General features: G+C 39.4%; 2 protein-coding genes across 2 annotated transcripts; both read left to right on the top strand.

Annotated features, from left to right (window-relative positions):
• Window positions 1–295: 295 nt before the first annotated feature.
• Window positions 296–9,539, top strand: LOC140231723 (cytochrome P450 2J4-like). Its single transcript, XM_072311876.1, has 8 exons — window positions 296–301; window positions 769–932; window positions 1,312–1,508; window positions 3,762–4,018; window positions 4,801–5,040; window positions 7,098–7,331; window positions 8,579–8,807; window positions 9,355–9,539. Exons 1-8 carry the CDS (start codon window positions 296–298, stop codon window positions 9,537–9,539), a joined length of 1,512 nt encoding a protein of 503 aa, XP_072167977.1.
• A 3,769-nt stretch (window positions 9,540–13,308) lies between these two features.
• LOC140232065 (uncharacterized) lies at window positions 13,309–18,359 on the top strand. The gene is made up of 3 exons (XM_072312217.1): window positions 13,309–13,779; window positions 17,021–17,183; window positions 17,890–18,359. The coding sequence occupies exons 1-3, from the start codon at window positions 13,324–13,326 to the stop codon at window positions 18,084–18,086; spliced, it is 816 nt and encodes a 271-aa protein (XP_072168318.1). The 5' UTR covers window positions 13,309–13,323; the 3' UTR covers window positions 18,087–18,359.
• The last annotated feature ends 4,693 nt before the right edge of the window (window positions 18,360–23,052 follow it).

Raw genomic sequence — 23,052 nt, 5'->3', positions numbered from 1 at the left:
TTGCCTCACTTCTGTCTTCGTGCACAAAGTCGATCACCAACATAACTTTCTTTATACACTCGACTCCTGTATGAAGAAATACATTTCAGACCAACACACACACAAACAAAAGCGTGGATGGCTCTTAAGGGGCACTTAATGCATATTTTGATAGATAATATCTGATTGCAGTTTTCCTTGTCATAACATGTGAAACGAATGCATAAATTTCACTTTGCTTTGATGTATGACAACAAAACAAAAGGTTATAGTTCACTCCCTGAAAATAAAAGAGAACGTTTCTTTACGCGACACGATGACGGTGGTGTCATTTCACGAACGAAACAAAATGAGGCGTACAAATTCTATACACACAGAGAAGTTCAAGGATATTACTTTCGATGTCAATAAAACCACGACAACTTCCGTTACCTGACTTGGAAGTTTAAAGGTATCCCCGATATAATTTGATCGGTAGTCGCATTCACGAGTCAATTACATAGGTGTTATGTTCTTTCCTTGTGCAGGGGCGGATCCAGGAATTCCGTAAAGGGGAGGCGCTTTTACAAAATTAAAGTGGGTCGCACGCCCCTCCCCCATTTTTTCTTTTTTATTTCTTTTCTTTTAACAAAACATAAAGAGGGGCACGCGCCCGGTGCGCCCCGCCTGGATCCGCCACTGTTATGTACGATCAGGTGACCTCTTCTATGACAAATCAATTTCCTTTAAATGATATAGGGCAAGCTGTTAAATGTGATTTCCATCGTTGTTTTATTCTTTTTCTGTCAGATGTACCTGATAGCCTCGGCTAGCCTATTTCACACGCTGACGACCTCAGCAGTGGTGCTGTTTGTAGCTTGGGTTGTGAAGCTGTGCGTGAAGCGAACTACCAAGAGCCTTCCTCCCGGCCCGCTGGGGCTACCCTTCCTTGGTGTCGCATGGGAACTCTTCAGGTACGAAAGATGTGTCCTAATGACGAACATCCCATCAGTCCATACCTCCAATAAATCAATCACCCCATAGTTTTGGTCAGGACTTTTTTCCCCCATAAATCAACTGAGAAACGATACCAACTTTACTGTTTTATGTTCTAACGTGTTGTACCACAAACGATCTGCAAGTCTAAGATTGCACTGTGAATAGTAAAATATATCATTCATTATTGATTGAAGTGTTTTTCCCTAATTACAATGACAAGATAAACGCATTAAGTACCAAGACTATCATTTTTCTTATACTAGTAAAAAGTTTGAACGAAGCCAAGTTGTATTTTGGCATTATTTATTCATCGCTTGTTGTTGTAATTATTGCTGTTGTTGTTGTATACACCAGGTCAAGAAAGGATGTACTCACGTTGTTTGATTCGTGGGCCCACAAGTACGGGCCCATTGTTCACTTCCGTTTCGGTCCTACCAACATCATGTTGCTTAACACGAGTGACGCCATGAAAGAAGCGTTTAAAAACCCACTCCTGAACAACCGACAGAACAGCGGGCTGCGTCGAGATGTCGTGGGAGCTACCAATCACGGTATGGCATCTGTCGCACCCCATCCCTATATCCAGCCTATCCTATCCTATTTCATCTTATCTCATCCTATCCTATCCTAGCCTAGCCTATCCTATCCTGTCCTATCCTATCCTATCCTATCCTATCCTATCCTATCCTATCCTATCCTATCCTATCCTATCCTATCCTATCCTATATCCTATCCTATCCTATCTTATCCTATCCTATCCTATCCTATACGTGGCTATCCTATCCTATATCCTATCCTATATCCTATCCTATCCTATCCTATCCTATCCTATCCTATCCTATCCTATCCTATCCTATCCTATCCTATCCTACCCTATCCTTTCCTATCCTATCCTATCTTATCCTATCATATATCCTCTCCTATATACGTAATCCTTCGCACCCCATACAGCCTGTCTAATCCTATCCTATCATAATAATCTTATTCTCTCTTATTGTTATCAGTCTTATCGCATCCTATTTTATCTTATCCTATAATCATCCTACCCTAGTCTTTTTCATCTTATTTGATATTCTATATAACCGACTGTAGTATCCTATTTCATTCTTTCCTATGTTGTAATCATGTCTTTATTGGTAAACGAAACAAAACAAAACAAAGAACGTGCTGATATGTACCAGGTCCAGGGTCCTATTCTAGACACATGGCAGGAAATGACACTCTTACATACGAGTAATTATACTGACAGTGAACATTAGTGTAGATGTACTGTTTTACAACAAATTTTGGTGATTGACAAAACCATCACACGAAAATCGAATTGATCACCGTATACATTATCCTACCCTACCCTGCATGTTCTATCTCACTCTTTGATATAATGTCTCATCCTGTCCTATCCCATCGTGCCCCATACTATCCCCTCTTATTCTAACTCATCGTATCCTTAATGTTACACAAGCGAAGAGAGAGAGAGAGAGAGAGAATCTAATCCAATATGTCCCACTTATCTACACTAAAATGACCACAAAATGTCTTCCCATGGTACAACAGGGTAGATTATGATATATCCAAATCTATCTATAACGATCTGACTGATTCCCACTAGACATCTAGCCTTTTAATATGCCAAGGGGTGGGGGGTGGGGTTGACCCATTGACGATGGACCACGATAAGCATATATATATATATATATATATAATATTGCTGCCACTTCTCTCCCCCAATTCTCTGAAGAAAAAAGAGGAAAAGTAGATAGTAATAGATCAATGAAGAAAAACAAAGGGGGTTAAACCCGTAAACCACAACAAAGAAAACAAAAACAAAAACAGCGAGCGGGGGGGGGGGTTAATTTGTCTGTGAATTAACGCTTTTATAGCTTTCCTTGTTTTGTTTTCTTTTGATATAGTATTGTGTTCGTTTACATCAATCAATACGGAGATATATCCACAATAGCTATATGTTTGATTTTTCTCCATGTTGGGTTGACGATATCATGAACGTCATACAAGCACATGACGATGGTCATACTAAATCTTTTAATCTAACTGTGCTTCAATGAAACACCTATATCGGGTATCTTGTAATATGCTCAGGTATTGATGGTTGGCCTACTCAGTTTTCAATGATGTCTTAAAGGGACTGTACAGTACTGGTTGAGGTAGGGATTCATGTTTTGAACATTCCTAAGTGAGATAATGAAAAGCCTCTTATGAAATATGAAAGACAATGTAATTTTAAGAAGGATTCAACGTTTATTTGATGAAAATTGGTTTTCAAATGGCTGAGATATCCCAAAAAGTGCTAATAATAAAGGGCGACATGCCACAACTTTATTAGGATCTCTTTGTTTCACCTTGTTTTTGGATATCTCAGCCATTTCAGAACCAATTTTCATCGAATAAACTTTTGATTCCCCTTAGAACTGCATTCCCCTTTACATCTCATAGAGTGGTTTCTGAATATCTCGCAAAATTTTAAAAGCTAAATCTACACCTCGACCAGAACTGTACACACCCTTTAAGTACCTGTAACATTATGCAATCATGTTCATTTAATGTATCTATTTTCCTTGATGGGGGCAACGACGAACTCGAGAGAGGGATGGGAATGTAAAGAAAATTGTAGGTATTCGGTGGGATTGTGTGCTGCTTCTTTTCTTTATTTTCATTTTTTTTTATTGTTGTTATGTTGTATGCAAAATGCGTTATTTTCTTCTAGTTGCCAAAACGTTTCGCCTCCCACGACATGAAGTGCATGCTTATCACTCAAATCGTTTTCTCTATCTCTCTCTGTCTCTCAGGTGTGCTGTTTTCATGGGGAAATACATGGCGAGACGAGCGGCAATTCGTGCACTCCGTGTTCCGCAGACTCGGCGTAGGGAAGAAAACTTACGAAGATATCATAGCGGCAGAGAACTCGCAATTGGCTGCGGCGATGAAGGAACTTCGGGGACGCCCCTTCGACCCCCATGCGCTCCTAAACAGCGCCGTGTCCAACATAATATGCTCTGTGGTCTTTGGAACGCAGTACACATATTCGGACCGAGAATTCTGTCAGGTTATTCAAGATTTCTCTTTGCTATTGCAGTTTATATATAAAGGTTGTGACATGATGATGATGGTGGTGATGGTGGTGATGGTGGTGATGGTGGTGATGGTGGTGATGGTGGTGATGGTGGTGATGGTGGTGATGGTGGTGATGGTGGTGATGATGGTGATGATGGTGATGATGGTGATGATGGTGATGATGATGATGATGTTAATAATGATGATGGTGTTGATGGTGATGATGATGATGATGATGACGACGATGATGATGGCGACGACGACGACACAACGATGATGATTATGATGATTATGATGATGATAATGATACTGATTATGATAAAGATAATGATAATGATGACAATGACGATGATGATGATTATGACGTGGTGATTATTATCATCATTAACACAATCCCAATGAGTATTTCGTCGTGCGCATGGCAGATTGTCGTTAGCGCGCTTCCGTGCGCATGGCAGATTGTTGTTAGAGCACTTCCGTGCGCATGGCAGAATGTTGTTAACCCTACGCGCACTCCCACACCCTAACGACAATCTGCCATGCGCACTCCCACGCTGTAACGACAATCTGCCAGGCGCAGGGAAGCGCGCTAACGACAATCTGCCATGCGCACGACGATTTATTCTTGCCTTTTTCATTTCAATGTAGTACTTGGATTACAAACTCTTTATTATCTGTAACGTGCTCATGGCAATGTGAATCAATGAAAGTAAGGGCAAATGGACTAATGACAAAATACTTACTATAATAAATATTGTTGGTAATCAAATGCAGATCCTGAATAGTCTCACGGATCTAATGGAGCTGGTCGGCACCGGAGGCACAACCTCGCAGATCCCACTCGTATCCTTGGTGGCGAAGCTCCCCGTGGGTCCCTTCCGACAGTTGGCGAGGTGCATGAGAGATATAGACAGGTTTGTCGGGCAGATGATTCGGTCGCATCAGAAGACATTCGATCGAGACGATACTCGCGATTTCATCGATCTCTACCTCCATAGGATGAACGAACTGCCGGTGAGTATTTGATGACGTCACTCCCAGCAGTTGAGCTCCTTCCTCTTCTCTTATCCTATTGGTCTTTCTGTCATGACGTGAATGGTTATACGTGATTTTTTTTTTGAATACTTATGATCATAATCATACTTTTTCCTTTCGTACACCTATTCTCCATAATTTCTTCTTGAAGAAAGACAAAGGATGATACTAAACACAACAATTTGAATTAGCTACACGTGAATGAAAATGATATAGGGCTTCAATCAGTAGGGAATTATCAATCATCACAATTGAAGAATTCGTCAAGAAGTGAGCAATATATAAAATTTCTAATTTCAAATAGTTGATAAACATTCACGGGAGGAAGCATGTAGGAAATGGTTGAAGGCGTAACACGGCTAGAGAAAGCCATATTTTATGTTCTCAAAAACTTGATCTGCTCTCTTGATTGGATATTTGCAGAGGCCGGTGGACTCCTGGAATGGGGGAGGAAGGGGTTGCTATTTCAGGCACAACAACATTTCTACGTTTTCAATTTGAATGTCAATTAGAACTTGCTCGATTAAATTGAATTGATAAAAGAAAGGTCCATGCGGGGAAGTATAAAGGCACCGCGTGAATCCGCCGTGATAAACAAACAAAGGGAAGGATCTTGAATCAATTTATAAATCAGTGACCATGTAACCCACTGTATCTTTCGCAATGCCGCCCTTTGTCTGGGCTATAGCGTTGTAGTCATAATTCTTTTCCCAGCTGTCCTTGTTACCTTGCATAAACGTCCTCTTTTTCTTTTTCTTTTTTGCAATGAAGATTGAAACCAGTTAAGCGTTGTCGATCGATTACGACATGCATGTACGATTGTGTCAATATCGCATCATACCGCAGGAAAGCATATAATGTTGACATTCTTTGACATCAGTGGCGGATCCAGGGGAGCTCATCGGGCGCCTCCCCCTTTATTTTTGTTGAAAGAAAAGAAATAAAAAGGAAAAATGGGGCTTGTGGCCCCCTTTAATTTTGTAAAGGGGCCCCTCTTTACGGAATTTCTGAATCCACCCCTGGACATGCAGATGGTAGAGTGAATACAGATCTAGTTTATTGTAAGAAGGCCCGTGAACAAACAAACTAGGTATTTAAGTAGGCCTATATCAGGCCACGTGACACAAGAGATTTGGTTTAAAATCAAAAGTTCAGCTAGAGTGAGATAAAAGAGAGAGAGAGACACCCTAACCTTGCATGAATTTGAACTATATAATGCAAGTCAGACATTATGGGTGTTATGCTTTTTTATCGATAAGAATTTTTACATGGAAGCTCAGAGTGAGCCTACAGTCACATCAACAAAGCAATTGAATTAGATATATTGCCTGGCGTCATACAGCCCACGAGTTCGACATTGAAAACAGGTCCATGAGTCATACAGCTCACCAGTAATACAGCCCATGAGTCCGATACTAGGTAAAAACAGCCCACGAGTTAGACAAATACAACACGAGGTTTAATGTGTCGGTCTCGTTGTCCTTAATTGTTAGCTTAGTGTCGAATTAATGGGCTGCATGACTCTTGGGCTGTATGACTTGTGAGCTCTGTGACTCGTGGGTGTCGGTCTCGTGACGTGCACCCTCATTCGTGGGTTTCGGGTTTGTGGGATGACCCCATTGCTGCAAGAATGTTAATAATGTCAGGACTCTCAGGCCGAATAGTCCAAATACCAAAGGGTCGTTATGGTTGCAAAGATTCTCTTTGTTATCATATCACACCCGTTAATGTTATAATCACTTTTCGTCTCTTCTTCTCTCATCATTTTTGTTATTGTTATAATTATGATTAGAATATCATTTTGTTTATTAGATTTTTATCATTATTGTCCTTACCAACGCAGCATGAGACAGAAGGGAATCGAATGTATACTGAAGGGTGAATGAGTAGTTTGAACGAAACTACTGACTAATATTTGTCTTTATCGGCCTCATGTACTTCTTGATGAATCAGGGTATTCCTTCATTCATTCATCAGCACAATAATTCAAACAACCACGTCCATCTAAACATTTTCTCTTTCGACCCCTAATGTAGGAGAGCCAAGCGTCGAATGCGCTATTGAATCTGAAGGCCGCAGTCAATGATCTCTTCTTGGCTGGTACGGAGACTACCACGACCACGCTGAAGTGGTCGATGATCTACATGATGGAGAACCCCGACGTCCAGTCTAAGGTGCAGAGCGAGCTCGACCTCGTTGTGGGAAGAGATCGCCTACCGACCTTGCAGGACAGAAAGACTTCACCTTACACAAACGCAGTCATACTGGAGGCAAGTTTCAAAGAGATGTTTTAACTTTTTTATATATATATATTTAGGTATATTCAGCACAAAATCATTATTCTCGGGATCCTGTGATTACACACAAACTAACCAACTTACTAAGAAACAAACAACAATAATACAGCGTTTTTAAGCGTGATAAAATATAACATGCCGTACATCTTATTAAGGACCACGCGGGCACTGATGTTGTCAAAAATAAGAAATTAGAAATTTCCAGGGATGAAAACAGAAGCATTAGATTTCCTTGACACCGTGAAAAGAACAGAGCAAAAAAATACGTGCGACGCGCAGCAAACAAAATAAACAAAGTAGATACAAAGCAAACGATGATGTATTATTCTTACCGTAATGAATTCGAGTGCGAATACAGGAAGATTTGGGAAGTATCTCATTTAACATTCAAGTTGTCTTGTCACATTGAAAATAAAGAAGATGAATCAATCGGAAAGGGCATGGAGCTCGCAACCAGTAACAAAACCTAATCAAGGAGGGACATTACATTAATCTCACTGAGAAATGAAGAATTCAGAAAACCGTCGATAGATAAAGCAATAACCAGAGCAGCATTTTACTAACAATGAATGTCATATCACTTTTTCCTTTTTCTCTCTCCGTTAACATCGTTTAGATTGCCATGCTATATATATATATATATATATATATATATATATATATATATATATATATATATATATATATATATATATAAGCAGGTGTAATAATCCGTAGAAGACCAGCTTTAATGATCATGATGTTAAGGAAAATGATATTAATGATGATGTTGACGATGATAATGATGATGATGATGATGATGATGATAGTGAAGAAGTTATTGAATTGGTAATCGTGACAGTGATGATAATATCTGTAAATGTTGGTGGTTATGTTGTCCTCGTATGTTTTTTATTTCATTTCATTTCAATTTATTTTCATATTTTCTCACATATATCACAATATAAAGTAAATTGATGCGAAATTTATACAGAACATAATTCAAAATAGAACTTCACCGGAATGTTCAAAAGTTTGTCTTGGTATACACAAGGTCTGTATACATGCGAGTTAAACTGAGATCATAATGCGAAAAAATATGATGGGGCCTGCGTAAAAGCAAGCTTGTATAGAGCCGCAGGTCCCGTGATAAAATCAGATTTCGAATTTGGTGGCCTGTAAATTTCCCCGACAATTACATTTCCTTTATGTCTATTTCCTTTATTATATGTCTATCATAGTGCATGAGATTCAGCAGCGTGGTGCCCCTGGGTGTGGCGCACAAGGCCGCCGCCGACACCACCCTGGCCGGCTACCACGTCCCGAAGGGCACCGTTCTCTATGCAAACATCCGGCACGTTCTCCACGACGAGAGGTGTTGGGATAACCCCGAGACATTTGATCCCGATCGGTTCCTGGGACCAGACGGGCGTGTCCTGAAACCAGATGACTTTGTTCCCTTCAGCACAGGTGAGAAAAATCTTTTTTTTTTTTTAATATACTTTCTTTCCATTTGTTTTCAACATGAAACCCCATTATTACCTTCTCAGTTCTCACAATGTCATGAATGTCTGCAGTCGGGTTGCAAAAGATTGCTTTCAGGATAACTGAAGTCAAAGATTTATTAATTGTTGTTTAACTCTGTGATTCAATTTCAGTTTGACCAATAACGGAAAGATTGAATCCATCATGATGAATGAGGTGATCGCTCTAAAGCCCTGCAAAGGTGCAATCACGTGTAAAATGCACAGTAATGTATAGATAGTTGCTTTCAAACTTTGAATGAAGCTCATATTTAGTCGAGTCTTAATTTGTTTAATCTTGAGAGACGGATAGATGTAGGCATTGACCAGAGTATCCAGAGATTGCCACGTATGAAACCGGTGTCCTCGGATCTTGAATATTAGCAAGTGTGAGAAGTACATGTAAAACGCCCTCTTCGATAGATAGGGAAATGAGTTTGATGCTTATGCTGAACTTCATGCCATTTTTGGCTTAATCTTCTCTTTTACTACAGGACGACGTGTATGTCTGGGCGAGCAGCTGGCACGGATGGAAATATTTCTGTTCTTCTCCAGTCTTCTCCACCAATTCACCATCAGGAAACCGGACCACTCGCCCCCGATCTCTCACCGAGGAGTTCTGGGTGCAACCCTCAACACGGAGCCCTTCCAAGCTTGTGTCATCGCCAGACAAAATTAAACCAGATGGCAGTGTGGCGGATAAACCACTCTATACGTCAATAATGAACTTGGACTATCATTGTATGGACGATCACCATCTGGACAACTGGTCAGTCCAGTCTTACAAATACAGTTAGAACTAACGTACATATTACACTGCATAATGATGACTTACAAAATACAACAGTGTAGGAGAGTCGTGACGAATGTATCTAATTTCAAAGAAAGTGTAATGTCATGGCGTGGAGGTGTTCCTAATAAGGAAGGTATAGTTTTGATTGAGATGGGGCTTCAAGTTTCTAACGTTTCTTTATTTTTTTTATGATGACTTTTTGAGATGATGAAAAACCTCGTATGAAATATCGAAAACCATATAATTCTAAGAGGAATTCAAAGTTTATTTGATGAAAATTGGTTTTGAAATTACTGAGAAATCCGAAAGAAAGCGGTCCTAATAAAAGGCGGGAGCCGTCTTTTATTAGGATCGCTTTGTTTTACCTTTTTTATATCTCGGTCATTTCACACCCGATTTCCATCAAATTAACTTTGATTTCCTCTTAGTTTCTATGCTCTTTGATAGTTCGTTAAGTGCAATGGTTTCTAAGTATTAGTATCTCGCAGAAAGTTAAATGCCGCAATCCTCACCTCAACCAGTGCTATCCCTCTAATAGTTATAGTCATTACAGACCAGTTTAACAAGCATTTCAGATAAACCTGATAGTCTTTTTGCCTTCTAGCGATTATTAATTTCAAAAAGCATTGAAGAAACTTCGATTCGAATGTGATTATCGGCTGAAACTCTATGTAGTGCATTGTGTGAATACAAGAGATATTGTAGAGTATATTATCTGTTGATATACCATGTTAATGATTCTCTTACTCTATGATGACAGTTTATTACTGTCGTTTGAATTTTAGAGTCTTTTTTTCCCCTACCGTTTGCCATTACATTTGCAATTAGGCCTGCTCAAAATTACAACGACTGAAACAAAATCTTATTATATGACAATCCATGTACCAAGCTGATTTCGAGTATGTTTATGAAATCAATAATTTACTTCATTATACTCCCTCTGTCATCTTTTTGTACCAACTGATATCTGACCGGAGCATCGGAGGCTGATTTTACAACCACATTTGATTCGATGATTGGAGCAAAGATTTCAACGATAACGTTTAGTTCTTCTCATGCTTCAAATTAGATATCCGGCTACCATGACATTGATCAGTTGATATTGTGAGTTTGCTTACAGTTTTTAAACAGCGCGGGACTGTTGTTTACATTCACATGTATTTACATATCGTATGTAAATTTCATCCCTCTCAACTTCTCATCAAATGGATTTTTTTTTTCAATTGAAATATTCCAGACTTAGTGTTGTTAACGAACACTCACATTACAGTGCCACAAAGTGAAGTTATAAAACGAGTATGTCTATTTACATATAGGATAAAGTGTTATACATAGACATACAAACACACACACAATTTAAGTACATTTATGCATGTATTGGGCTAACTCATATACTTTACAAATATGGTACATGTAAATTACCAAAATGAATACTAATATTTGCAAATAAATGGGGTCATGGAAGGGGGGCTGCATCCCCCACCCTCATATTTTTTTTTTCAAAACTTAGAAAATGCAATCACACACACACACACACACACACACACACACACACACACACACACAAACCCATGACTTTCGATGGTTCTGTCTTAATATTCTTGCCGTGGAATTGGGGGCACGCAGCAAAGAGTATAGAAGTGCTAGCTTCTATACTCTGTGGTTCGTAGCTTTATCACAAATTTTAGAGACAATTATTCGATCACTGAGAGGGATAAAAGTGTTTTAGAAAGGATCGAGTATGGAGCCTGAAATATATTAATGTTATACGAAATTAAACACGTTGGAATATGCAACCGTTTCTGTGCTGGTTATAATTTCACGAGGTTTCGACTCTAAAAGTGTGGTGATATGGACAATATTATGATATCAAAATGATAATGCAATCGACCCACCTGTTCAGCGATAGTCAGCAGACGGTATCAGATCTAGAACATTGAACGAATGCGTATTCGTGTGTGTGCGTGTGTGTATGTGTGTGTGTGTATGTGTATAAAGAGGGAGAGGGAGGAGAGAATAGAGAGGGGAAGAGTATAAGAGAAAGAAAACTGCAATGGTAGACAGGATATGCATTGCTAAAAAATATAAGAAGGAATGAGATTGAAAGTTATCAAAACAATTGGAGAAGGTGATGGTGATGAGAAAAGATGATCCTTCCTTTGATGGTTATTACACAGAACTTCAGAGGCAGAGTTATATCAGTCAAAATATGATATACAATCGTTCTCAAGATCTCTCATATCACGTGTCATCCTAATCCACTTCCCTGCCTCTACACCAGATTCGAGTTTCACAATTTGACCCTCCGACCCCAGCCAATTCTACTTTCAGGCGCTCTATTGACTTCGTACGTGGTCGTACGCGCTATCAGAACTGAAGCTGCGGCGTTCGGAGTCTTTTCTCCGTATTTTGAATGAGAAGCCCCCCTGAGTTCATCTCCATGGCAACGTGACCAAACATTCTCGACGGAGCATTCGCAAGCAAAATTCAACATGTAGGGGTTCTGTTTTGGCTTCATCAGTGCACTCGACAGGTTTCGTCTATAAATGTCCTATGAGCATAATCGGATTCATCCGTAACTGAGACTACTATAATTGTCGGTTGGTAGGTGAAACCACCGCAACAGCTCTAATGCAGATGATCATGCTTAAATACGGATAGAAATATTTAAACCGTAATGACTCGCCACATCTCTTTCTTATCTGTAAATCATGTTTGTCTCTCCTCCCCCTCTCTCTCTCTTTATGCCCTTTTCTGACCTTCTCTCATTGATAACTGGATAAATGTTGCATCTCCTTTGTCATGTACGCATTTTATCTATCACGCAACAACGTAAATTGCCACCCGTCTTCAATTAGTGCTCGAGGTCACAACTGCCTCTCTATGGACGTAAAAACCGACTATCATGTACACAGTCTGGTTATTCTTTTTTCCGTTATTCATTTTATCCACCAAAACTAACACTAAACAATGAGAGCGTGTCAGCACTGTGGGGAAATTTTCATTGAAGTGTGAGAGTACACCTTAAGTTATTCGCCAGCCAATCGATATAATTAAGGTTGAATTACAAAAATGAAGAAACGACGTTCACTGTTTCGACTTGTCAGCTACACGAATGCCCTTTGATACCGTTTGTTCTCGGGAGGCAAAATTATTGACGTTTGGTATTCGGGCGCTCACGGAGGCACTGAAATTCTTTTGTGTTATTCCTTTTGTAAATTGCCCCTGCCGAGGAGGACTGGGGCTATTGTTGCGACTCGTCCTGTGAGAAACAGAGAAGGAGTTAAAATGATGGTTACAGCGCTCGCTCGATTCTCTCGTGATACATGCAGACTGCTAGACCGTGTCAATAAGCCATTGTTGCAGGAGGAGCGCTACGCCTGAAAGATTAATGAGTGTGATCAGAGATCCCGTGGCGTCATTGTACCAGGGCAACGGGATACCGATGTACCTACACACAGGCCGGGGGATCTCTTCACCAAACTATCAACACGAGAGGGGAGTAAATTTGTCTCTCCGTCTCAAAGTTTAGCGGTGTCATCAAGTTTTCTATTTGTCACTCACATAGGAATTCTGAAAGTTGTGAGAACAACTTCGTGACTCCGATTGAGAACTTGGAAGTTTGACAGCATGGAAAGAGTGACGACGGAATAAGGCGGGGAGATTCGCCATGGATGGATCGAGTATGAGGCACACCATACGCGTCACAGTCCCATCTATGCAGAGTCCCCGCGCCGCCGTGGCGCGGCAGAGCCTCCAGACGGCATTGAACAGGTCCATTCCCGCTCAGGGACAAGGTGTCGAGGATTTCACCAAATATGGCAAGTACAATTCCCGCAAGGACAGAGCCCCGTCACCGAGAATTGTGAGGACTGCGCCAAGTGGCAGCAGCGGGGCTGTCACCAACGAGTTCGTCGGTCGGACGAGAACGGGTCCAAGCCGACAGCCCGCAAAGACTAACATCGTCGATTTTGGGGATGTCCCTCTCCACCCGCGGGAAAGGATGCATGTCCGCGGGATTGATGGATTTTTCCCGCCCCTCAAGATGAAGTCGGGCGGTGGAGCGGGAAAATTTGTTATAGCAGAACCGATGTCCAACGCATGGATGACGAAGCCAGGGACACAGGTGGGTATGTTTGTAACAAACAGGATCCGTTCAGATACCCGAAATCAAAAAAAGTAAACCACCATCTATATCGTATACACTTATCACTTCATAACTATGATCACTAATAATCTGTATGTCACACATATCATTTTAAAACAATGTAAGATAGGATGTAGTTGTTTCACATAGTATTTAAAGGGAAGATAAACCCCAAGAACAATGTGGATTGAGTGAAAGCAGCAACATTAATAGAAGACATCAGTGAAAGTTTGAAGAAAATCGGACAATCGATGCAAAAGTTATGAATTTTTAAAGTTTTGATGTTGGAATCGCTGGATGAGGAGACTACTAGAGGTTATGACGTATGAGTGGACAACAATACCAAGAAAATATAAAGAAAATTCTGCAAAAATCCATTTTTCATGAAAATTACAAATTCCATCAACTTGATATTGATATATGTTAAGGGTAGCAATTATTCCCCCTGCTTTCTGAAAGCGGTTGGTCCATTGTTTTTTCATAATTCTAGAAAAGTGAATTTTTGTTGAATTTCCTTTATATTTTCTTTGTATTGTTGTCCACTCATACGTCATATCCTCTAGTAGTCTCCTCATCCAGCGGTTCCAACACCAAAACTTTAAAAATTCATAACTTTTGCATCGATTGTCCGATTTTCCTCAAACTTTCACTGATGTGTTCTACTAATGTTGCTGCTTTCACTCAATCCACATTGTTCTTTGGGTTTACCTTCCCTTTAAGCGCCGTTTGCACGTACAAGTACTTTGTCTTGTATCGTTACTTGACTATCCAAAGAGGTATACATCATGTATTATGTAAACCAAGCTTTATACTCCCTACTCTTTCTCACTATAGTCATAATTATATGAGAAGCTTTACATCTTAAGTAATACAGTGCTGCTTCCTGATGCTCTCTGTTACACGCATCTTCTCCGTAACAGCTGTAAACAGAAACAAGATGCGTTTTAAATCTTCATGATGTTTGCGGAAGTGTACGGTGGATATGTTGTTTGGCCATGTCAAACTTGCGTTCGGTTCCCCAAATCGGCGGTAATGTACCAAGTGGGATGTTGTACACACAGACTGTGCAGTTAACACACTTGTACATCCGTCCCTATAGTCGTTGACAACGCTATTAACATCACACCAAAAGACAGTTAAAAAAAGAGTAGGTACCCTATACATGAAAACTCTTAAAACAGACGCATACGATCATGCATACGCATTGATTCTGATTTCTGTAGACGCGGTGAAGTTTAACCCGCATGGTTTATGATTGATGCCTATTAATGATAATAGTATCATCCATTGATGTGCTGAAATGGTTTGAGGACTTTATTCATGACGACTGAACCATAAAATCGATTGCGACTTTGATATCATGAAACGATCATAACCAGGAGCAACGTGCAAAATAGAGCCGAGGCAGAGGTGAATGAATCCCTTCTACATTTTGAAATGCCGATGTGGATATGATCTTTGAAATGTTCCTTTGGTCGTTTCCATTGTATCGTACTCCGTTATGAACTGGAGGTTACACGTTTGTTTGCTTGTTTTTTTAATGGTGGAGTGCTGTAGCAATTGGCTTCAGCTGTACCTGGAGAAAGTCCATATAGACGATCCGAGTGTGTTGAATCAAGTCATAAATGTATATGGAAGGTTTGCCATGTGAGATCTTTATTGGAAAAACCACAATGTAACTAACAGGAAAGCCGGAACCACGGATGTGAATGAGTAATAAACAATACATTTGATGTGATAGGAAGAGGTTACAAACGACATCGGAATGGATGTAGGCATGTCTGATGCGTAAGAAAATGTGAAAACATAAAGGGTGTTAAATCACCATGGCGATTTGATATGGCATAGAGTACGTGTAGGATTTAACGAAGCCGGATCTAGTAAGTAATGAGGAGGGTATTGGGAATCTGCAGATCGGGGGGGGGGGGGAGGAGGTTGAAGTTTATGGTAGATATCTTAATAGTGGAAAATGCAGCCCTTGAAATCGTGCGGGGATTCGAGGCGTTGAGATTCATTAGTCATTGGGCGGTGGAGCGAGTGTTTAATCATTCTTTTTTTTTTCTTCATTAGAACTTTAATTATCTTCAAGAAATTTGAAATCATAGATTTAGATCATAAAGTACTGAAAGACCATGCATAATCGTATTTGTAAATTCATCTAAAAGGTGAAGCGTACGTTAACCCCAAAGGCTCGACGCCTAGCTGGATGGGTTCACTTGGTTCGCCAAAATAACCAGATAAATCGATTATGAGTCCGTTGAGATCTCCACATTTAGACCATTGTTCAAGGGGCGTTGAAAAGGTCGATGAGCTCAGAAAAAAATGGAATTTACAAAAAGAGAAACACAACGTTCGAGTCTAGCTTTTATTCCTATGTCACTATTATAAAAGAAGAAAAGAATTGAACCACTTCTGATTTCTTCTAACTCAACGCCAGGACCGTCATTCTTTTTTTTTTTTTTAATGCACATGTCACTGAAAAATGTGAATATGGTTTCATTTATCACAGACAACAATGTGGGGGAACTGAAGTAAGTAGTAGTCAACTTTACATTAAACACACACACACACACACACACACACACACACGTGATTTGAAACTGAAACTTTTCCTCGGCCTTACCATCATGGAAAACATCTGAATATTACATTTTTGTTCTTGCCATTTTTCATAAAGCTCCGTCGTATCGACAGAAACGAGAGCGCATTGATGGTAATCTAATGTGTGATACTATCAAAAGTTAAAACAGTTTTGAAAATCGTAACATCTAAGCATGAATGTTGCCATAATGTGTGTGCCACGGACCGAATCTAAGTGAGAAGGGACTGAATGAAATTAGCCAAATGGAAAATAGGATTATCAAATCTGCAAGTTGCCATTCATCTCCCATATTTTACCCAGACAAAATAAAGATGTAATCATATAATATAACAAATATATCAGTCTTCGCCGTTAACTCGGTGTCAAGTATAATATAAACAGTATATCTATATCCAATTATATTATAACACAGAACACACACGAATGCAACATGGATAAAACAGTATCCACTATTACCGATATACCGTAACATTGCTAACACTGTTTCGTTGTGGACATAATTTTCATCTACTCGTGTATAGAATGCTATTTTGTTGTTGTGTAAGTGTTCTGATTATCAACACTTTTAAAGTTATGATTGAATTATGTGGTGTCCCCATTCTCTCTCTCCGAAATCAGGAGCCGGATGCCTCGTCGTCTCAGTTTAGCGTGGAGCTAGCGCCGTACCAGTCCGAGTTAGGCCCGGACAGCGTACCGAGCAGTCAGCCAAGCCTGGACTGGCTCCACAGGCGGAACAACAACCAGCCAGATAGCCTCAGCATCAACAACTCCCCACCTCAAGGTGATCTGAGGGGCACCATCCTTTTCTTACATTTGAATAGAAAAATGAAAGGCCACGAACAGATTGTAGAGGGCATAGATATAGTGTAAGATATATGTCATTGAAATTTGAGAACATTAAGGCAGCTTTAGATATAGGACGCCCATCCTCTCACTTGGACGATGGAAGTTCTGATATCGGGAACATCTGCGTCGCGCGCGCATGGCATGTTTTGCCTCGAAGGCGTGTCGCGGATCTAAAGCTGAGCAATATTAGTTAATTGTAACACTAAAACCAGATATATACTCTATTTTTATAATGAAATGACAAGAGTTCACCGAAACTTAATCGAAGAATACGGTGTATTTGTTCATAGCAAGGTTGAATCATCACCTACAAATAAGCATTTCTTCGACGCCAAATCATCATTTCAAAAAGTTGAATTCTTAACATGTCAGAAGTCCAAGCTACGATGAACATGGGGCCTACACGTTGTATGCTACAGATGGGGACATTCACACGAACTATAATTACGGATTTATCTCATTTGGGGACCCATAGGCAGAAATGTGGAGATTTCAGGGCGACATGTCAGGGCGACAGTTAAATCGAAATCGAATCGAATCGACTAATCAAAACGTTAGAAAAGATGAACAGTTTGATAAAGAAAATATTTGTTGACATCCCCTTCCGTTATGTATACTGTCAAACTTCTTTATCTTTCTAGACGCCGTGCGTCACTCCCCTCGGACTTCCCACCGCTCTCCGCCCGCCCCGGAGGTGACGGGACTCCAGCGTAAGAGGGACGCCCCGTGGGTGCGCGCCTTCAAGGTCAAGCAGAATCGAAACAATCGCTACAAGGACATGGAACTGGGAAGCAAGTCGATGAGCAACCTCGACGATGGAAGCATCAGTAGAAGATAGGGATCCTTAGGTCAACCCCATTATCGGTCTTACCGCTCCTACCGCTTTCACTGATAACAGAATGGATGCATCGTATCGCAACTTACCGCGTTGAACCGCAAAGTACCGCGTGTCCTGCGGAATCTTAGTAGGGCCTACATTTTGCACTTCTGATTGCGGTCAAACCGTAGTAGGCCTACTTTGTGATAGGCAGCTGTGATACTTCTCATACTGCAAACGATACCGAAAATCCGTCCAATGCCCCTCTATTTACAGCAAACTCGGAAGACAGTTTGTAATGATGAACTCCATGCAGTCCTGTGATGCTGTGCTGTATAACGCATCCATCGATCCGAGATCGCGAAGCCGATTGGTGAACAAGTTTCGATCATTTCACAATATTTCACCAAACGTGTTGCTATGTGCATATCATGGACAAATTTGATTGGGACTCATCCAGCTGAGTTACGCTATCTGTCAGATTCATAGAATTCATTAGAAAAGTTCGATTTGTGTTTGACATAATAATTCGTTCACGTTTGACTTAACATGTTTGAGGCTTATATCATAATTTGGTAACCAATATTTTTCACGCTTGTGGAAATTGCAATGTATCAGACATAAAAAGGCAAACATATGCATAGTACATGTACTTATCACTGTATCACTCTATCTCCATCCATCCATCTATCTATCTATCTATCTATCAATCAATCTATCTATCTATCTATCTATCAATCTATCTATTTATCTATCCATCTATCTACAGTACACTCACTGACGGAGTAAGGCTGCAAGGTAAACTGCAATAATCGAATGACTGCCATATAATTACAGTGAAAAGGTGACCCCCTGTTAACTCGTATTTATTTGTATTCTTCAGTCATCCGTATCAACTATTCATCTCTCACTTCTATGTTCCCTCCATTCTTTATCTCTCTCTCTTTTTCTGTTCATTTTCATGTCTTTCTCCTCCTTACAGTGCCATCATCAATGCTGTAATACCTTTGACTTTTTGATGATACAAATATTCATTAATATATTGCCTCAAAATTATCTACTTTGTCTCATAAGACTTGAATATGATGAAAATATCCCTAACTAGACTAATGGAAACCTCCAGAGAATTAAGCATTAAAAGGATGGTAGAGTTTGGTTGAGATGGGGGCTTCAGGTTTCAAACTTTTTTTGTGTGAGAGATAATGAGAAACCTCTTATGACATATGAAAAAGCATGTAATTCTACGAGGGATTCAAAGTTAATTTGATGAAAATTGGTTCTGAAATCCTAATAAAAGGTAGGAGCCACCTTTTATTAGAGTTGCTTTGTTATACTTTGTTTTTGGATATCTCAGCAATTTCAAAACAGATTTTCATCAAATGAACTTTGAATTCCTCTCATAATTGTATGCTCTGTAGCATCTCATAAGTGGTTTCTTAATTAGTATCTCACAAAAAGTTACTCCTCATCTTCGCCAATACTATACCATCCCTTGTGTGGAGTTAAATATAATTGTAAATCACAGAGATATATACCACTAGGTTCATTTAGGAACCAAGTCCGGTGGTTATAAACTGTAATTAAAAGAAACTAAATGCTACTGAGTGCTTTTTGCTTGTTATTTGGAAAAAGAAAGAAGAAGAAGATTGTGAATGATGTGTTTTGATTGTGGCATACCATTTTGCAGTTTGCATGAATTTCACAAGAAAAAAAAGGAAAAGAAAAGAAAAGAATTTTGAATGATTAACTGTTGTGAGCACTGCATATCATAATGCCCACAGATTCTCACAGATTGTCACAACACCCAGCAGAGCAATTAAATTGTACTCTTTGATAGCCAACACACAGAATCACTACTTTTGATCATACATTCACCTTTTCATGCCTTTGGATTGAAGTTCTCATACACAGATTACACGACACATTTTACTCTATCATTTCCACGGGAATGTTTAATATTGTTGCTTAACATGAACATGAAAAAAAAATGAATGAATAGCTGAAATTTAAATGTGGAAAGTTACAATTTATTCCACACAAGATCCTCTGAAGAGGAAGAGCAGTAGCAAGAATTACAGTAATAATGGCAGTATGTTTAATACTGAAATATACACTTAATACTTCTTCAATAAATGAAACTTGTCTGCGAGTGAGCTTGTTCTGAATGGCCATATGAGCAAAGTGAAACAAAAGGAATACACTCCAACGTACTGTTAGTACAAAGTATGCCACGATGGATATGGAAGGGTTTTCAATATCAATGATATAAAAACCAATGGAAACAACACATTCTTCCTCAACATTAATCTCTATATAGTACAATGCACGTACATCCGGTGGCTATAACTGACAGACAATTTATGACCAATAGCCTTAATCTGGAACATGAATAGAGATGGAAACTGTCTTTGTTAATCTGTACTGGCCACAAGCTCAGAAGTAGAATGGTCTTCCCTGCATCAATGTGCATGACACCAAGGAGGTTCAAGAGAATGGAGTCACAACTGTCGTATTTCCTTTGAAGTCACGTTTGATGCCGCCACTCGAAAGTATTTGAAGCATGTGGCAAACTGGATCTGCCGCGCAGATAGGAAGACAATTGACTCATGTCTCATTGCATAATCATCAGCCACTTTCTAACGAAAATATGTCTTTGTGATGGTAATTACTTTTCGCCATCCCTACTTATAAAAGATAGGTGGTATATAATGGTAAAGACACAGGGATGCGGGAATAGAAATTGCGCAAAAAATGATGAAATGAAAATGAAAATTACTCGACTGGCCGTGCCCGGCCACTAATCTGAAATATCTATTAATATAGAATTATACTCGAAGATTATTCCATATCAGTTTTATTTGGAGGAATTAAGTGGAAAAGTGATAAAACCGGCTTTCCGGGAGGGTACAGTTTTAAACACTTTCACATGATACAGCTCTGATTTACACTTTTGCACATATTTCTTGAAGGGATTGACCTTTGTTTAATGAGCTTTATCATTAAGTGAGATTTCGTTTCATTTAATAGATAAACAAGCAAAATAAAGCCAACATTAAGTTCACGTTCAAAATGAATCTTCAGATTGCTCAGCAAGACGGCGGCATCAAACCCCGCCACCAAAGGCACAGATGCACCTGGGGAATTCTTTTGTACATCAATAGAAAAGTGACAACTGTTTGAATAATTACAGCCAGTTGGAACTCCATCTCTTAAACCTCCTTGATGACACAAAGGATATTTCAGTTTGCAGTCGGCAAATTCTTACCTTGGAGCTACTAAAGAGTTAGTAGCTCAATTCCCTCACTGCCAAATGTAGCCGCTAACTTTGCCTTAACACAACAAGCATTTTAATAGTCAGCTGTTTAAAATGGTTACCATGAAAAATGGAAACATAGGAACAATTTTAGGCAGTAGACTTTGACTGATAGATTGATGTGTAATAAAAATATTTGCTTGCATTGAAAAGCTTTGTTTGCCACTTCACAGCTGGCTGCTTTCAATGACAGGCAAAAGGTGGTTGCTATGGCAAGTTTTACTCTACTTTAGGTTGTTTGTCTGCATTAAGGATTGCAAACACATTCCATGGCACCCGAAACGTTGCCTACACCCAGGCTTCACTCACTTCAGGTATTCTGAATCGAGTGCTTGACCCTGCTCTCGTGTGTTAATTGATTTTGTTTAAATCAATACTTCCATTGCCACAAGAAAGCAGCAACTATGTCTTCTCCATAATGTGAATGTACATCAGCCGATGAGAATTATATATTTTTAGTCATTTTTAATGTGAATCTTGCATTCTTTTTATAAAATGAAATGTGTTTGTTGTATGTTGAGTTCAGTATGTGAAAAAAATACACCAAGTCAATGCCATATTTCATTCTGCATGTGTTTCATTCTTGTATTTTCCCTTTGCATGTTTGCACGAAATGCTACTTTGTGAAAACTGGAAGGAAATATATTGAATGATTATAATGCTTTCATGCTAATTTGAGCTTCATAACCCATTATGGACTTTATATCATGAACAATGAAATTCAGTTGAATATCAAAATACAGCATGCAAAGATCGCTGGAGATATAAATGACAAGTCTATGAAAAAAGTATTTCATGATAAAATGACCTCTACGCCAGCAGCTCTAAACAATACTCAGTACTATACATATATCTCAACTAGAAAACCATACAAAAATATCTTATCTCTTATATATTTGATATACATTCATATACCCTCTATACATATCACATTCTGTAGTAATTGCACCCTAATGAATAGGATATATGGCATATTCAAGACTATAAGAACATGAGTACACACACTTGCAAAAAAAAAAAAAAAAAATCGTTAGGAGACTACATGTACCTGGTAATAGATTTTGCACATTTACCTTATTGCAATGAACATTATGTATGTCCTTGTCCTTCCTCTGTCTTCAAAGAAGCATACCTTGACATCGATAATTCCTTGAGACGAACACACTAGGAGACAAACTACTTCCTTGTAGTCAGTTCAATAAGGTAATCCAGAGAGATTGGGCAGTGAGGATATTGTTGCACATGTCTGGCATTAATAGACTCTCCACTGGAACGAGGCTGTTTGAGGGCTTGAACATCAGATAAATGGCAGTGTGGTCTCAAGCATTTGGAAAATCATACAAGCAATACAACCAAGATGGCCATGCAAAAAATGAAATTTAAATTTCGTGCAAAATTCATCCCAAACTTGGTGAAAAGCCAATCAATTACAATATTTTGTTGGCAGCCAGAGAAACTCCACCGGTGGTTATGCAGTGGCTTATAATGCCCTCACAAATTGTTATGTTTGCACAATCAGAACCAAATTTGCATATTTTCTTCAGCGTGAGTCCATCTCTGTTCAATTTCAGGACAGGATGATGCCTGCGTAAGGATGCATCAAGCTAAATTTTGCAAGGTGCCTTGTTAAGGTTGTAAAGGCCACTTATCTAGCCACATCAAGGCAACCTGTTC

This window comes from Diadema setosum, chromosome 8 (assembly GCF_964275005.1).
Source record: "Diadema setosum chromosome 8, eeDiaSeto1, whole genome shotgun sequence".
NCBI lineage: Eukaryota > Metazoa > Echinodermata > Echinoidea > Diadematoida > Diadematidae > Diadema > Diadema setosum.
This window is presented reverse-complemented; position numbering and strand designations above follow the sequence as displayed.

Excerpts from the sequence above, each read along its gene's own strand:
- LOC140231723 (XM_072311876.1), top strand. Across the intron at positions 5,041-7,097 it reads ATAGGATGAACGAACTGCCG|GAGAGCCAAGCGTCGAATGC; the intron begins GTGAGTATTTGA and ends CCCCTAATGTAG. Across the intron at positions 8,808-9,354 it reads CTTTGTTCCCTTCAGCACAG|GACGACGTGTATGTCTGGGC; the intron begins GTGAGAAAAATC and ends CTTTTACTACAG.
- LOC140232065 (XM_072312217.1), top strand. The coding sequence starts at position 13,324 with ATGGATGGATCGAGTATGAGGCACACCATACGCGTCACAGTCCCATCT. Across the intron at positions 13,780-17,020 it reads TGACGAAGCCAGGGACACAG|GAGCCGGATGCCTCGTCGTC; the intron begins GTGGGTATGTTT and ends CTCCGAAATCAG. Across the intron at positions 17,184-17,889 it reads CAACAACTCCCCACCTCAAG|ACGCCGTGCGTCACTCCCCT; the intron begins GTGATCTGAGGG and ends TTATCTTTCTAG.